This window comes from Halichoeres trimaculatus, unplaced genomic scaffold (genome assembly GCF_033239565.1).
Source record: "Halichoeres trimaculatus isolate MK-OKI-2021-1 unplaced genomic scaffold, fHalTri1.1 fHalTri1_scaffold_17, whole genome shotgun sequence".
Classification (NCBI taxonomy): domain Eukaryota; kingdom Metazoa; phylum Chordata; class Actinopteri; order Labriformes; family Labridae; genus Halichoeres; species Halichoeres trimaculatus.
This window is the reverse complement of record NW_027437195.1, coordinates 27,376,430-27,392,412: the sequence shown is the minus strand read 5'-3', so window position 1 is coordinate 27,392,412 and position 15,983 is coordinate 27,376,430. Positions and strand designations below refer to the sequence as shown.

The 15,983-nt window shown below is 38.3% G+C and overlaps 1 protein-coding gene across 1 annotated transcript in view; it reads right to left on the bottom strand.

The window, feature by feature from the left end:
- Positions 1–4,862: 4,862 nt before the first annotated feature.
- The window catches only part of gfra4a (GDNF family receptor alpha 4a), a 263,440-nt gene continuing 252,319 nt past the window's right edge, over positions 4,863–15,983 (bottom strand). Inside the window, exons 7-8 of the mRNA XM_074692051.1 lie at positions 15,079–15,248; positions 4,863–6,780 (exon numbers count right to left, since the gene is read on the bottom strand). Of these exons, the coding sequence (XP_074548152.1) occupies positions 6,628–6,780; positions 15,079–15,248 (323 nt within the window). The 3' untranslated portion in view covers positions 4,863–6,627. The remainder of the gene's footprint in view (positions 6,781–15,078; positions 15,249–15,983) is intronic.

Sequence of the window (15,983 nt, the reverse complement as noted above, 5' to 3'; positions counted from 1 at the left end):
TTCCTGGATATCAAAAAAAAGGTGCAGCCCATGCACTTATTAACCATTGTGGTATCTTTATGAAAGCCCTGGAACTCTCCTTATTTTGCTTCTTCATTATTAAATTTTTGGTCAATATTTCGAGGAGCATAAGGGGTTAGCCTTGTTCTTTTTTCTATCAAAATTTTCCAATTGTTGAAAAAAAAAAAAAAAAAAAAAAACCTTTTTCTTTTAATTAGTATTCTGATTACAAAAAAAAAACATAAGGAGTTAGCCTTTTTTCAATATTTCTTTTCTTTTTTCTTTTTTTTTTAAATCTTGTTTTTTTTTTCTGGATATTAAAAAAAAAGGTGCAGCCCATGCACTTATTAATCATTGTGGTATCTTTGTGAAAGCCCTGGAACTCTCCTTATTTTGCTTCTTCATTATTAAATTTTTGGTCAATATTTCGAGAATCATAAGGGTTAGCCTTGTTCTTTTTTCTATCAAAATTTTCCAATTGTTGAAAATACAATTTTTTTTTTAAAAAGTCAGCATTTTTTAAATTAATATTCTGATTACAAAAAACATAAGGGGTTAGCCTTTTTTCAATATATCTTCTCTCTCTCTTTTTTTTTTTTTTAAATCTTGTTTTTACCTGAATGTAAAAAAAGGTGCAGCCCATTAACCATTATGGTATCTTTGTGAAAGCCCTGAAACTCACCTTATTTTGCTTCTTCATTAATAAATTTTTGGTCAATATTTCGAGGAGCATAAGGGGTTAGCCTTGTTATTTTTCCTATCAAAATTTTCCAACTGTTGAAAATACAAAAAAAAAAAAAAAAAATTCAGCATTTTTTAAATTAATATTCTGATTACAAAAAAAACATAAGGGGTTAGCCTTTTTTCAATATTTCTTTTCTTTTTTCTTTTTTTTTTAAATCTTGTTTTTTTTTTTTTTCTGGATATCAAAAAAAAGGTGCAGCCTATGCACTTATTAACCATTGTGGTATCTTTATGAAAGCCCTGGAACTCTCCTTATTTTGCTTCTTCATTATTAAATTTTTGGTCAATATTTCGAGGAGCATAAGGGGTTAGCCTTGTTTATTTATTACATTAATTTTATCTTTTTTTTTTTTTTTTCCATTCAGCAAAAAACATACAAAAGTGAACCCTTTTGATTTATTAACCCTTAAGATGTCTTTATGAAAGCCCTAGAACTAGTCCTTATTATGTTTTTTTAAATCTTGTTTTTTATTATTGTATTTTTTTTTTTGGTCAAAATTCTCAATGAAAGATTAGGGGTTAGCCTTGTTTTTCTTTCTGTCAAAATTTTCCAATTGTCTTCTAAAAAAAAACAAAAAAAAACCACAAGGGGTTAGCCTTATTTAATTTTCTTTTTTTTTAAATCTTGTTTTTTTTTTTTATGAATATCAGAAGAAAAAAAAAGCGCAGTCCATGCACTAATTAACCACTGTGGTATCTTTATGAAAGCCCTGGAACTGTCCTTATTTGCTTCTTCATTATTAAATTTTTGGTCAAAAAAAAAAAAGACAAAAGAAAAAATATGTTTTCAGAATGTCAAACAAACATACAAACATACAAACATACAAACAAACAAACAAACAAACAAACAAACAAACAAACAAACAAACAAACAAAAACAAAAACAAAACCCTAATAAGTGCATGTTCAGGGTTCATAAACCCCTAGGGCCCATGAGAGTCTGAGATGTGAACCTACTGTATGGATTCACCCTGTTTTTAAAGTCAGAATTCCAAAAGAAAAAAAAAATAAAAAAAATAAAAAAAATCAACAACAACGACAACAACAAAAAAGTAAGGGGTTAGCCCTTTTTTTTTTTTTTTTTTTCCAAATGTTGTAAATGACTTGAAGGTTTCCCTGCTCCCCTCTGGGATTTATGCCCCTGGTTAGGGAGAAGATCTGCTCTACAAAAGAAACACACGTCTTTACAACAATGGGTGCTAGTGCTCAATGGAAACTGAATCTTTATCCTTTGAACAATAACTTTTCCAGATAGTCTTCACAGCAACTTTAAATACAAATCCATCTTTCTTTTTCACATCATAAAGATGGAGACCAGTGCCATGAAACAGACAGAAGATAACTCCAGCATTTACTGTTCACAAAACTTATTGAATCTTTTTTTTTAATGGAGGGTAAGATCTGGAAACAAAAACTCTTGCTCACTAAGAAAAGTTTGGAAAGCTCTGTAAAACTCCACATCACACGCTGGAGTTCAATGCCGCCCTCAGCTTCCAGTCGGTGGTCCGGTTTCTCAGCCTTTTATCAGAAGCAGCATCTGCAGCCTACAGCTTCAGCTATGTGGGACAGCAGGAGGTCTGTCCCACATAGCTGATGACCCAAAACCCAGAGACGGGGACCAATTACAGCAGACATATGTAAAGCACAGGTGGCACACTTAATGGAAGGATAACTACCTGAGACGTGGGAAACGTCGATGAGATGAAGACACGGGGGTTTTAAACAACGTCAGGGTTTCTTGATATTTTTGAACCCACAAACGTTACTTCTTCTCTTTCTGGCTGTGTTTACTGCAGCTGCCTCACAAACATGCCCTCACTCTCTAGCCTTAAGGAACACAGTAGGTTATAAGAAACAGGTATTTGCACTGGCTTTGTTTACACCAGGGGTCTTATTTATTGAAGTTTATGATGCTTGAGTTTGTGCTCAGAGTTGTGCTTTGGAAAGTTTCGAAAAGGACAACTTTGGAAGATTTTTCTTTTAACTTGACCTGAAGTATGATCCAAGAGCATCGGTATGATACAGAATCTACGTTTCATGACCTTTGCGTGATGAAAAATGGATTTTCTTGCTTCACAAAGGAGGCGTTTTCTTAAACCCAGAGATAAGGATGAAGCTGGATGAACTGGCATGAAGGTCAACTCTCTCGTCTTGTCAGGTGAGCAGCAGAAAAGGTAGAAAAAGTCCCTCCTCCCTGCACGCAGAGTGAGAAGTCACCTTCCTCCACGGTGCTGTCTCTATTTGCAGGAAGTGACACGTGTCACATCTGGGATTCTGTCCCTGCAGACAAACAGGGAGCAGGTTGGTCAGTCACCTCATGACCTCAGAGCACGCCGCAGGACGCCTGTCGACTGATAAATCACCAGACAAATCAAAACCCGGAAAAGGAGCGAGGATGGTGTCACATCCTGGTAAGAGCCAGAGGCGGTTAGACCCCAGGTATCGGCCCGACTCCAACACGAAAACCACAGATCTCTGTTTTCATTATTCTCTTTTGTTTTATTTAGACATCTACAAAAACATATTTTCACTAACAGCAAGAGAAAATCTGGATCGGGGGGGATGAAAAAGTAAAGTGTAATTGGGGACACTTCTCTAACATCTTTACTGGCCGAGAAACTGTCAGTGTCGTGTTTGTAAAAGATTAGAAAAGTAAACGGTGGTTTCACAAAGTTGGCTTGAAACAGAAAAAGGCCCAGAGCAAGGGTCTCCTTGTAGCTTTAAAAAATCTTACAGAGGATATTGATGATTAAAGACATCAACGCAAAACAAAACAAAAAAAACACACAAAAAAAACACATTAATTTAATTTAATTTAGTTGAACTAGATCTTAATCCCATCTGTCAATAAAGCCTCCCACCGCTCTACTTCACCTCCTACAACATCAACATCCGGGGTAATATAAATGCTTGACAAAACATTGGCAAAAATTAGCAAACAAAAAAGGAGTTGAAAAAAATTGCATATATGTTTTCAAATTCAAGTATTCTTTCAAAAACTTTGAAATGTTAGTTTTGCAAAATTTAAAGATGTTTTTTTTAATTCATGCAAACTTTTGAAATTCAGAAAATGTCTTGGAATTTTGGCAGACTTTAAATTTCACATTGATTGGAACTTTTTCAAGCTTTTAAATTAAAAATTGTTTGAATTTTTTTTTTTTTTAAATAAATCGCAAATTTTCAAAATTTTTCAAAATTTAGGTGGACTCCTTAAACAAGAAAAATATTAAAATGTAAAATATCATTTAGAAAAAAAGTTGAATTTTTGGGAAAAAAGTTAGAAGTTTAGGCATAGTTTCTAAATCATAAAAGTTCTCAAAATTTTGCAAAATGTTTACGTTTTAAAAACTTTTTCAAAACTTTTGCGAATTCTTGGTCCCATTTATTTTTGTTTTTTAAATAACAAATTTAAAAAACTAAATTCATATGTCCAGCAATTTTGGCAGACTTTATTTTTATTTCATGTAAATTGAAACTGTTTCAAATTTTCAAATTTTAATTTTTTGATTTTTTTTTTTTCAAAAATTTGCAAATTTTTTAAAATTCCCAGAATTTAGCTGGATTCCTTTAATTAGATAAATGGTGAAATAAAAGAAAGTTTTTGTTATCACAGAATTATGAAGTTTTGGCAAATTTTCTAAATTATAAAAGTTCTCAATTTTTTTTTTTTTATTTTAAGTTTTGAATAAAAAAGAAGATAATTTTGCAAATTCTTGGCCCTTATTGTTTTCTCTTTTTTTTTTTATTAAAAATTCTTTTTAAATTTAAAAATGATTTTTTTTAGTATTTTTGAAAATTTGTTTTGGCTTCAAATGGGACTTTTGTAGCGCATGTTTTGGCTAAAGGGGGCACTTCAGCGCATCAATTGGCTCCAAAGAGGGCCCTGTAGCGCTTATTTTTCAACTGGGCCCTTTGTACACACCACTGGGCACAAGAGTGAAAGGGTTAGGGTTAGGTTGGGGTTTAATCCTAACCCTAACCCTGCCCTAACCCTTACCCCAAACTGTAGGACAATACTAAAATAAAGTGTTTTTAAAACCCAGAGAAAAAAAAAGGAAAACCAGTGAAACTGCAGAAAAAAAGGGGTTAAAGACAAATTGTGACAAGCACTCCCAAAGAAAAACTTCAATTATCTTTATTGTATTTGGATGGCAGCAGAGAATGATTTCTTAAAACTTGGGCAAATGAAACAGAACAGATCTGCATGACTGTGATTTGAGTGTACTGTCCCTTTAAGACAGACATTCTGGTGTTGCCTGTACAACCCTGTGGAAACAGTTTTTCTCCTTCCTGTGAAACTTGGCACGCAAAGACCAACAACTTTTGTGCTGTTCTGACAACATAATGAGCAACTTTCAGGAGCAGTTTTACGTCCAACTTGAATGTGTCATTTTCACACACGGCAACCCCCCCCCCCTTCTCTCTCTGTCCCTGTTAAAATCAGCATATGTCGTGTCACTACATAACACATAGTTAAAACAAACAGGCTTTTCTCCACACGGCAGTGCTGAAGATGACACATTCTCTGACACTTTCCGCGTCCGCTCAGAAATCAGAGCTCTGCTTTTTTCTCTGCATATTGTAAAATCCCCCGGTGTGCCGGTGTGAGGAGTCCCAGCAGGTAGCAGTCCAACACGGGTCACCACCTTCATCTCATGAGTCCCTGGAAGGACGAACGCATCCATGAAATCCGTCTCTTTTCTTTCCATCCAAAGCATGATCCTTCACAAACTTGTTGATAAATATCTGTTTTCTGTGCAGCAAAGTCCACATACATTTAAAAAATATAAAGTTGTCTCCATCTCTTGTTGCTTCACCAAAAATCCACATAGTTTGTATTTTTTTTATACATTTTTGAAGAGGAACAAATGGAAATGTGTGTCAGGCCCTCGCACTTAAAGCCAGATGAGAGAAGAAATGAAGAGTCCCCTTCCAAAGTGCTCTTACAAAACGATTCATAGCATCAAAATTATCCAAATTTTAACACCTTAAAGACTAATGTGCAATTCATGTTCCTAACTAACATAAAAAACATACTTTTTGAGGTTGTTTTAATGTTATATTCCAATAAACAACAGAAGTTTTCTATTTATAATCTCCGTTTGGAAATGAACTCTTCATCCAGCCACTTTGACAACGACAGCAAACAATCAAAAAACATTTCATCGTGATTGGACTCGGTTATAATGTGTGCTTTTTATCTAACATTCTGCATAACGAAATCATCTAATTAAGAATTAAAAAACGTGGCTTGAAATTAAAAAGCAAAGCTGAATGAGCAGAACGCTGCATGTGGACAAACACACACAAATCCACCTTAAATCTTGTGTAACACTTTATCACAGCTCATCTGAGAGAAAAGTCTTAACATTTAGTAATTTTTCTTTTACATCAAGGAATGTTCAGGAACAAAAAAGAAATTTTTTTTTACTGTTTTGTTTGTTTTCTATAGTTTTTTCTTCACTGCAGCTTCAGTGTCTCTGTACACCTTCAGTCAGGTCCGTCTCCGGAGCTTGGACGTTGTTTTCAGATGAGCGGTCTGCGTGTGTCGTGTGGAACAGTTTGTGTTTGGGCAGACATGAAGCAGGAAATGAGGTGTGTACTTTCCCTTCTTTCCCACCCTGCGCTGTGGTGAGGTGCGGTAGCGGCAGCGGCGCCCTCCCTGGATGTCGTCTGAAAAGGCGTGAGCTGTACAACACATCTGCTGGAGTCATGATTCACAAAAAGAGATAAAGAGTGATTTTTACGAGGGGGCGGGGCAGGACAGAGTGGCCCCTCTCCCCTCCTTTGTGACACGTAGAAATGGCTCTTTCTTTCTCACCCTCACCCTCCCCCCAATCAGGTCTGAAGGTTTGTCCGTGGAGGCCAGGTGAGCGTGGCCTCTTATTGGTCGGAGAGCAGCAGCAGGAGCAGGAAGCTGAAGCCCAGCAGGAGGAGAGGACAGAGGTGGACTTGCTGAGCGGCAGCGTCCGACAGACCCGGAGAGGGGAGGGTGGAGTCTTCTTCGTCACCCCACAATCTGTCGTTCTCGTTGACCTGAAGAACAAACAAAAGAAACGGTTAAATTGAGATTGACTGTTCAAACATGAAAAGTCAAGGCAGGGAGAGCATCAGCGAAGGCCACTGAGGTTCAGAACAGAATGACCATGAGTAAAAATATGTATGACACTGATAAAATCAGACACAGCATAAAAAAAGGAGCTTGTGTCATGACTTTTTCTTGTGCTTCCGGCCTCCTGTAGGCCTCGTTGAGATCTTGACCTTAGACTAGATTGAGGAAGAAGACATGGAGTCACATCAGCTAAGGAGTTCAGTCAACCTGAATCTAATAAACTTTATCCAAAACAAGCAATTTTGAACACAGTGAGGTACCTAAGTCTGCAGTGAATCAACTTACTCTATCCTCCAAAGCCTCTAACAGCCTAAAGACACTCCCCCCAAAGGCCTCAAAAAGCTTCTCCCCAAGTTTTTCCTAAAACCCAAAGACCCTCTCCAAAGTCTGAAAAAAAACCCCAAAAATTTCTGCTCCAAGTGAGAAGCAGCTTCTTTTATACTCTGGTGTTGGGTGTTCCAGATGATCTGCAAGACATCCCTTTCATCAGTACAACGTGTTGATTGGCTGTTCTTTTCTGAGCAACAGAAGCTGTCCTTCCTGGGTCCACATTTGGATAACCTTGCAGAGCAGATGGACCTGCCTGATTCAGTGTATGAAATCCTGCAGATACATCTTGCCAGGCTCCATTGACGAACACTTTTACTCAACAAAATTCTTAACAACCCAATCAGGGAAGAGAGGCCGGAGCAGCGGAAGTGATGAGCAGACGTCAGCAGACTTTCGTACTTGTCAGCGTTCCTTTGACTCTTAAGTTAACTTTACAAACGCCATTATCACAGCTGTTCCTGTAGTTGTTTGTCTATTGTTTCTCAGCAGCGGTGCACATAAGCTATGTCATACCGTGGCTTGATGTGGATTAGTCTGTGGTGAGTGTGTCAATCAGAACGGTTGTCCAATCACCAGCTTCTATGTTTTTTGAAGGTCCCGCCTCTGAAAACAAATCAGAAGAGCTGCTACCCAGATGGACGAGTGGAATACTTCTGTGGCGGATATATGAAACTGTTCGTCTGGTGTGTCAGGTTAACATTCGAAAGGTGTGCATTAGTTTTGTATTCACATGTGCTTGAATTTCAATAAAAAACTGGAAAATTGGGAAGTTCTAAAAGTAGCTTATCTGTAAATGCCTTCACATTAGACAGGCCCTCTAACACTTTTAAAAAGTGTCTTAAAACCTATTTTAATTCTTTGCCTGAGACTAAGTTTATTTTGCTGATCTTATTCCCTTTTATTTCCTTTTAGTTGTTTTTAGTATTTTTCCTTTTATGTGTTTGTTTTTCTTATCTGTTTTTATAATTTATTATTATCTACCTGTACTTTGCACTTAGCACTTTGTTTACAGCTGTGGTTGTTTTTAAAAGTGCTTTATAGATAAAGTTTGTATGGTAAAGTATGGTAAAATAGATCATCAAAGTCCAAAAAGCACCTGGACCAGTCAGAGCGACATCTGTTGGCTGCTCTGTGGCTCATGGACATATTTGAACATAACACACTGACAACTGAACAAAAACTTCTTCCTGGTTTGTTTGAAGAAGGGCAGAATATTACGTTCCCCATAGTTCTAGGGGATGCAGGGAACAACAACTTTAAATTCCAGCTCTCCAGAAGCCTCTTCCACTGCTGCCATACAACCAATACATTTTCCGTTAGTGAAAACCAAAGTCTTCTAAATCAAAGTGATGAAAGATGATAAACTACCACATTTTGGACTTTGAAATCAACCAAGAAAGTGTAAAAAAGAAAAAAAAAAATGCAGAACAACCCAAAAGTTACCATTAGCTAATTTTGCATCTGTAATAATGACCTATCATCACAAACTGAGCAAATCCAACAAGTTGACATTACAATTTGAAACTTTGCCCATGTTAAGTATGAGACTGAACATTTTTACTCAACATTTCTTTTGGTGGTTTCTCATACTTTCCTGATGACGGACATATATGTTAGATATTTCGTAGCTCAAACTCAGGCTGGATCAAACCTTTCTGAACAGGTGTTGGGAACTGGCACACTCGTCTGGTTCCCAGCTAGGTGAAAATTGGATTGGAAATAATCTGTGATACATTACGCGGGTGAAAATTGGATTTTAAAATGCCCGAACACTATTTCTTTCTGTTAACTTGAACCTTGAGGGACTTTGATTCCCTCTGGATGATAATTTTTGTTAGAAAAATAAATAAAATACAGAAAAAAGGAAAGTAAATAAGAAGAGGAGTCGCTGAAATAGAAATGAAATTAGAAACCTATTGTGAAAGTGTGTCTTTGAAATTAACACTGAGCTTGACAACCTAAGCATCACAAAGTATGTTTCCTGTCATGTGTTAATTTGTGTGACAGTCATTAAAAAGTAACAGGATGTTGGTATGTGATGATGAGGCAGCTATCAAAGCCTATTTACTGCTTTAATTAACTCCAGCAGCATCAATTCCACACAGTCTGAGCTCCAACCACACATCCAGGTAGAGAAACGTCCTCTGTCTGTTTACTCTGTGTCGTAACACTTCTGCAGTCAGACGATGATAAAGTCTGCTGGAACAATCGTGCGTGGGTCGGAGCTTTCAGGGGACCCCAGGCGAGAATACATAATTTGGGCTTTCGGTCGCTTTCTTCAGCTCTCCCTGTGGAAATCAGTAAGTGGCCTAGTTATACGTTTAGCCTGGGAAGTTTATTTCTATCTGTTGGCAGATTGTCAATAATGTGAACTACTACATTTTTCTTGCGGTTCCCATTAGGAGAAAAAACACATGGGGCACAATACCTTCATCTGAAGCGAGCTGTATTTATAAATTTGTCCTCAGCACTAAAATATGTGTTTGTTTGGTGCAAAACAGGCTGTCCACATTAAAATTAATGCTCAGTGGAGTTTAATTGTGTTTACCTTGTAAGTTCCCTGTATGAGCCACGTTAATGATGTTTACAGAAGTTGTGTGCACTGGTGATTTAGCAGATATGGGTATGAGCTTGTTCAGGTGTTAACAGAAATGCACCTTTTACATCGTCCAGAAAACAGGTGATAGTGAAGCCGCAACCTCTGGTGTCAACATAGAAGAGTTAAAACCATAGACTGTATATAGAGTGGACAGCAAGGCTCCGTTTTTTGCCATTGTACAGTTTTGAAGCCAAAATACCCAGTTCAGCCAGAGTCTGTGCAGTAAAGACTGTGAGGAATTCTGGGAGAATCTGAGTGGAGCCGAGTGACAAAAATAATAGAGTCTAATAACTTCTTGACTCTACTCCCTGACACATATTTTACAATCCCCAGAAAAATACACACCACCAGAACATCAGCTGTCAATCATCGTTAGACGTAATGTAAAACCTTGTTTTTAACCTCTTATAACTAATTAACTAATAACTAATTCATAACTAATGAAAATGAAACTTTTCATAAAAAAAGGACTTGAATGTAAGGCAGCCAAATCATCACAACAATTGGACGTGAGAAACATTTCTACAAGGTGTATCAATTTTTTAAGTTTGACCACAGCCCATCTGTAATGACTGGGGAGCTGGATTTTTTGACCTATACTGCAGCCAGCCACCAGGGAGAGCAGTTTTTGTGGCAACCTCACGTCGAGCTGAGCAAGATGACGTCTATTTTTTTTTACAGTCTATGGTTAAAACCTGCAGCAAACCAAAGTAGAGGTTGAAAATTGTTGCTGTAAAGTTTACAGTCACTGGCAGCAAGATTTCACAGTATACCGTAATTTCCAGATGAGTCACTCTGGAGTATAGGTCGAGTCAGCCTAAAGTCGAGTCAGCCAAACAATGTGTCAAGAAGAGGAAAAAAACATATAAGTAAGGTCATCTCGCCATACATCGGTTGGCTGGGCTCATACGCTTATAAATGACTGTGTTGTGTGAGGCACGCCCCCGTTAGGAAGAAGCACGAGTGTCCTGTTTGGCAACACACCAACATGTGCGTGCACACATAGACATGCACACTCTATATAGTGGGTGAAGAGTCAGGAAAAATAATGTCACAACCCCCAGAACCAGAATCAGAACAAATCTTTGGAGTGGTAATGATTGCAAAAATGGTTCTGTCTTTACAAGAAAATCTTCTTTGATCTATAACAGATTTTTTAAAACCATAAAACTTCCAAACAAAACACACTTTCCTCTCATGCATCACTGTGCACTTTGTCTTCCATCAGTTTGTGTCTATATATATATATTTTTTTTTTCTGTTATTTTGCAGCAAACAAATTATTGTTGTGTCAGCAATTTGTAACTGTGAGTGAAAAGGAAACTCTGGATATGAGATTCTGCTGCATATTTAAAGGTCTGCGCTCCACATGGCACGGACCATGCATCTAATGACTTTTGCAGTGTGTTTTCTTAAAAAGCGAGATGTGTTGATGCTGGTCAATTTTAAAATGAAATGCTTATAAAGATTACACAGCTGGTCCATGCAGCTTGTTCCCCCTGATGCAACTTCTTAATAATTTTACAAAACAACATCTCAGCAAAAAGTATTTTGCCATAAAATAGATGTTTTTCTGCAGAGATTTTTGCATTGTCACTACATTAAATGTGTTTGAATGTAATAATTTCGAAAAAATCTGTTAAATATTGATAGTTTTCTGCAGAACTGTAAATAGGAAATTTCTGTTGATGTAAAGTATTTGCACTTAACTTAAATTAGGATATTTAACTTTGGTTTAAAGGTTTTTATTTGGTTGCCATAGCTGCCAGTCTTTTACCCTTTTACCCTTTTTTTCTTTTTTTTTCTTTTTACATTTTTTTCTCTTTACTGCAACTAGCCCTCTTTTTGAGTCCTTAAAATATTTTAGTGAACAGAAGAGAAGAGAAGGCTATTTAAAGACATTCATTCCTACATGTGTGCACACTTCTGCATGCATCGGTGCCTTGTTTGGCCTCTTCAGTTTGGATTCCCTGTAGCTTCATGCTAATGGGTTGACTTAGCTTCACGTCTTTGCTCATATCTCAGCTGTAAATTGGCTTGTGCTTCACATCTCTCCAGAAACGATGGACGACATCTCTTCGACCACAAGCTTGTTTGTACGCTCACCAGACGCTATAACTGACTCCACTTTTCCCTGCTGTGTTTATCCTTTGATTTATAAATATGAAATTGAACTCCTGGGTCAATAGCATAAGCTTATGTAGCACGGGTTTGTTTACATTCCCTTTTGCTGCTTGTTTTTTTTTTTTTTTTTAAATGGTCCAAACTCTGTTATTCTCATTATGCGGTTTGTTTTATGCGCCTCTATCTGTCCTGAATCCTCTTACTGCTGTGAACGTCTAACGATCCCTGTGGGATCAATAACGCTACATCCAATCTCAAAGCTTCAAAGCTCCCTTCATTCACTCGCTGCAATTCTCTACATGATAAACTCTCAGAGGGTTAGCCTATAGAGCTCAGCCGAGCGTGACCAATGCATCGACTTGATCAGCTTGTTCTGGTGTTTAGTGTAAATTGGAGCATATACAAACACAAACAACAACCTGTTTACCTTATTCGACCTCTGAAGTGGATTCAGTGACTTTTATTGTCTAAAACTGTCGTCTTAGTGCCACATCAGTAAAGTTACTGTTAAATACTTGGCCTCAGGGTGCTGGTTACATTTTCCACCCACGAAAACCCACCCACCCACTGAGAGATACAAGAAATCATTCCTGCAACCTTTAGGCTTCATAACTCTAACCAATGGGAGATGAGCTGATGGACAACTTCTTGTTTTATGTTATCTTTCATAACTTCATCTGCAAAACAATTAAATTTCCCTTCAGGGATAAATAAAGTACATTCTATTCTATTGTGATTCTATAGAATCAAGCACCTAGACATGCAGACTGTTTTTACAAACATTCGTAGAAGAATGGGCCGCTCTCAGGAGCTCAGTGAATTCCAGCGTGGAACTGTCATAGGATACCACCTGTGCAACAAATCTAGTCGTGAATTTTCCTCGCTCTTAAATATTCCACAGTCAACTGTTAGCTTTATTATAAGAAACTGGAAGAGTTGGGAACAACAGCAACTCAGCCACAAAACTGACAGAGAGATGTCAGCATATGCTGAGGTGCAAAGAGGTTGCCGACTTTCTGCACAGTCAATTGCTACAGGGCTCCAAGCTTCATGTGGCTTTCGAATAGCAGCAGCTGCATCCAAGCCATATATCACCAAGTGCAATGCAAACATTGGATGCAGTGGTGTAAAGGTGTAAAGCACGCCGCCACTGGACTCTAGAGCAGTGGAGTTGCCGCCACTGGATTGATGAATCACGCTTTTCCATCTGGCAATCTGATGGACGAGTCTGGGTTTGGAGGTTGCCAGGAGAACGGTACATTTTGGACCGCATTGTGCCAAGTGTGAAATTTGGTGGAGGAGGAATTATGGTGTGGGGTTGTTTGTCAGGAGCTGGGCTTGGCCCCTGAGTTCCAGTGAAAGAAACTTTGAATGCTTTAGGAAACCAATCCTTGTGGGAACAGTTATTTACAACAGGCATGGTATTGTATTTTTAACTGTATACTGTTGATCGCTATGAATGTATGTATGAGCGAATGATGCATCAAATGTGAGCAGCACTGCACTTATGTCCATGACAAATTTCCCTTTGGGGACAATAAAGTTTATCTTATCTTATCTTATCTTATCTTATCTTATCTTATCTTATCTTATCTTATCTTATCTTATCTTATCTTATGTATAAGCTTACGAAGCCACCCCGACTGTTGGCTTCACAAGCAGAGTAATAACAAATTTTGCTCAGTGCACGGGCTTTTTCGACAAGCTGCGGCCGGTTCACAGGAGCGCTGGAACTTGAACCCATGTCTGTAACTCCGTCTGTACTTTTGCATCCAGCTTAAGAAATCAAACTGTGAAGTCGTAAGCACGAGATTGGGTAATTAAGATGCACATTAACAACTCTGTCAGACTGAAAACGGCCAAGCATTGACACACAACGCTAATACTGGCTCTCCGTCTAACTTCACAACAACTCACACACTTTGGAAAGAGAGCAAGTCTCCACCCACTCCTCAGAGAGGAGAGAGGACCCAGCTCGGTGGCTGCAGACTCACAAGTTGCCTGAGTCAAAATGTCTGATCCAGACTAAAAAAATGCCTTGGAGTATCGATCCTCAAAAAAAAGTGGTATTGTTTACTTCTTGAAAACAGGGAGTATCAATACTTTCTCAGTATCGGTATATCATACAACCCTAGTGTGTGACCTCACCAATGCGCTTTTGGAAGAATGGTCAGAAATTCCTATAAAATTCCTATAAACACACTCCTCAACCATGTGGACAGCCTCCCCAGAGGAGTTGAAGCTATATACATATTACTGCATTTCTGCTTTTTTTTTTTTTAAGTGTTTGCACCAAAAGACCAAGACAATTTCTGTGTACTGCAAAAAATTTCTTGGTAATAAATCTTATTTTGACTCTATGAAGTTTAAACCAGTCAAAATACATTGAAAAAAAACAATTGTACAAGATAACGTTTCCTTTTTTCATGTCATGTTCTCCAGCTTCATGTAACTCTGTCACGCTGTAATATGTTGCTTCATGATTAAGAGCAACAACAACAGCCCTGAGCAGCAGACAGCTGATATCGCTCTTTATGGAGCTGATTAAAGACACGCCACAGAGAGATTGATGCTTATATAAGAGCCTGAAGGGAGTTTTTAAGGTGGAGGTAGGAAGAGGAATCCATGTGTTATCACTTTGGCACATGATGAACATCTGTACAGGCTCTCTGTACTGTGAATGGAAACGCCGGACTGAAAGAAGAAATGGTGTGCATGCATCAACAAATAACAGATCATTAAAAATCTGCTCGATGCTCTCTCCTGATACAGTCGCTGGGAGCAAAATGCTTTCTCATTCTGCTGTGTTCATTTCAGAAAGACAATAAAGTCTGATTTGATTTGTATTCAAGAACCAGCCAAGAAAGTGGAGATGAAAAAGTTGACTTATTCAACAACACCTTCAGTCTTTCAATAAGCTTGTGTAACATCATTTTTTGAGCTCCAGCTCCAGTTTTTGATTTTTGTGTCTGAGTTTGTTCCCGCCGCTGTCTGAATCATGCAGATACTGTTAATCCCACCCGTCTTCTGCGCCCTGCAGGATAAAACAAACACCCTGGGTTATCTGCAGCGGTGGGATCCACTTCTGAACGCGCGCCGTCTCCATTAACTCTCCTCCTCTGTTGGGCAAACCTGTACACGGTGTTTCCAGTCTCACATCTGGTCTCACCTGAGTGGGTATCTGTGCTCTCAGGATGTTCTGCTCTGTTTCCATGGAAATGCCCGGGGCGCTGGTTGCAGAGTGGGGGATCTGGTTGTCCATGGCCGGACTGGGCATCCCAGGCTGGCTGGCGCCCGTTTTTACATCGGATCCATTCCCGAAAGCCTGGATGGCGTTTTCTAGAAAAAAAAAGAAGAAACAGATTTAAAAAAGGGACAGAGCTGACAGTTTAATGGATTTGCTGATGTTCACATCACACATCACACATCACCTCGTCAGCTCGACTTTCTTTCTGCTCTTTATGTCACAGTGTCTCTTACTGTGATTGGTAACTTTATAATTATACACTTGAAGACTATAATTATAATGTATAGAAGGTCATGGTATGTGAAGTCAACCTCTCAGGGTGAGTCAGCAGACCAAGCAGTATGTGGCTGCTCCCTCCTCTCCAACGACTTCTCTGACGAAATGAGTGAATCCAGAGATGATACAGAATTCACCTGTTCACAGCCAAAGACAAACAGCTGATTCTGAAACATGAGGATTTGATAAGTAGTGGTTTAACCCTCCCATATATAAATTAAAGTAAGAAATCCAAATGAAATCGAAACTTAAGTAGGAGTCCGTAGGCGTCCATTCACACCATGTTACACTCTGGGATATAATTGGCTCTGGGAGACCATAGATTTACCCAGTTGGTAAAATGAGGTGTTGATCAAAGAGACTACAAGGTCGAAACTGTCATCTTTAGGTTTAAATACCTCTCAAATCTACAAGACTCTCAGTGTGTCTCAAATCGCATACTTCCATACTGTGTACTCAAAATTTTCAAATTGAGTGTACTAAGCATACTACAAACTCACTGGCTTAGTGCGCAAATTTTGAGGGTGCAGTGCTGTCTCAAATCGCATACT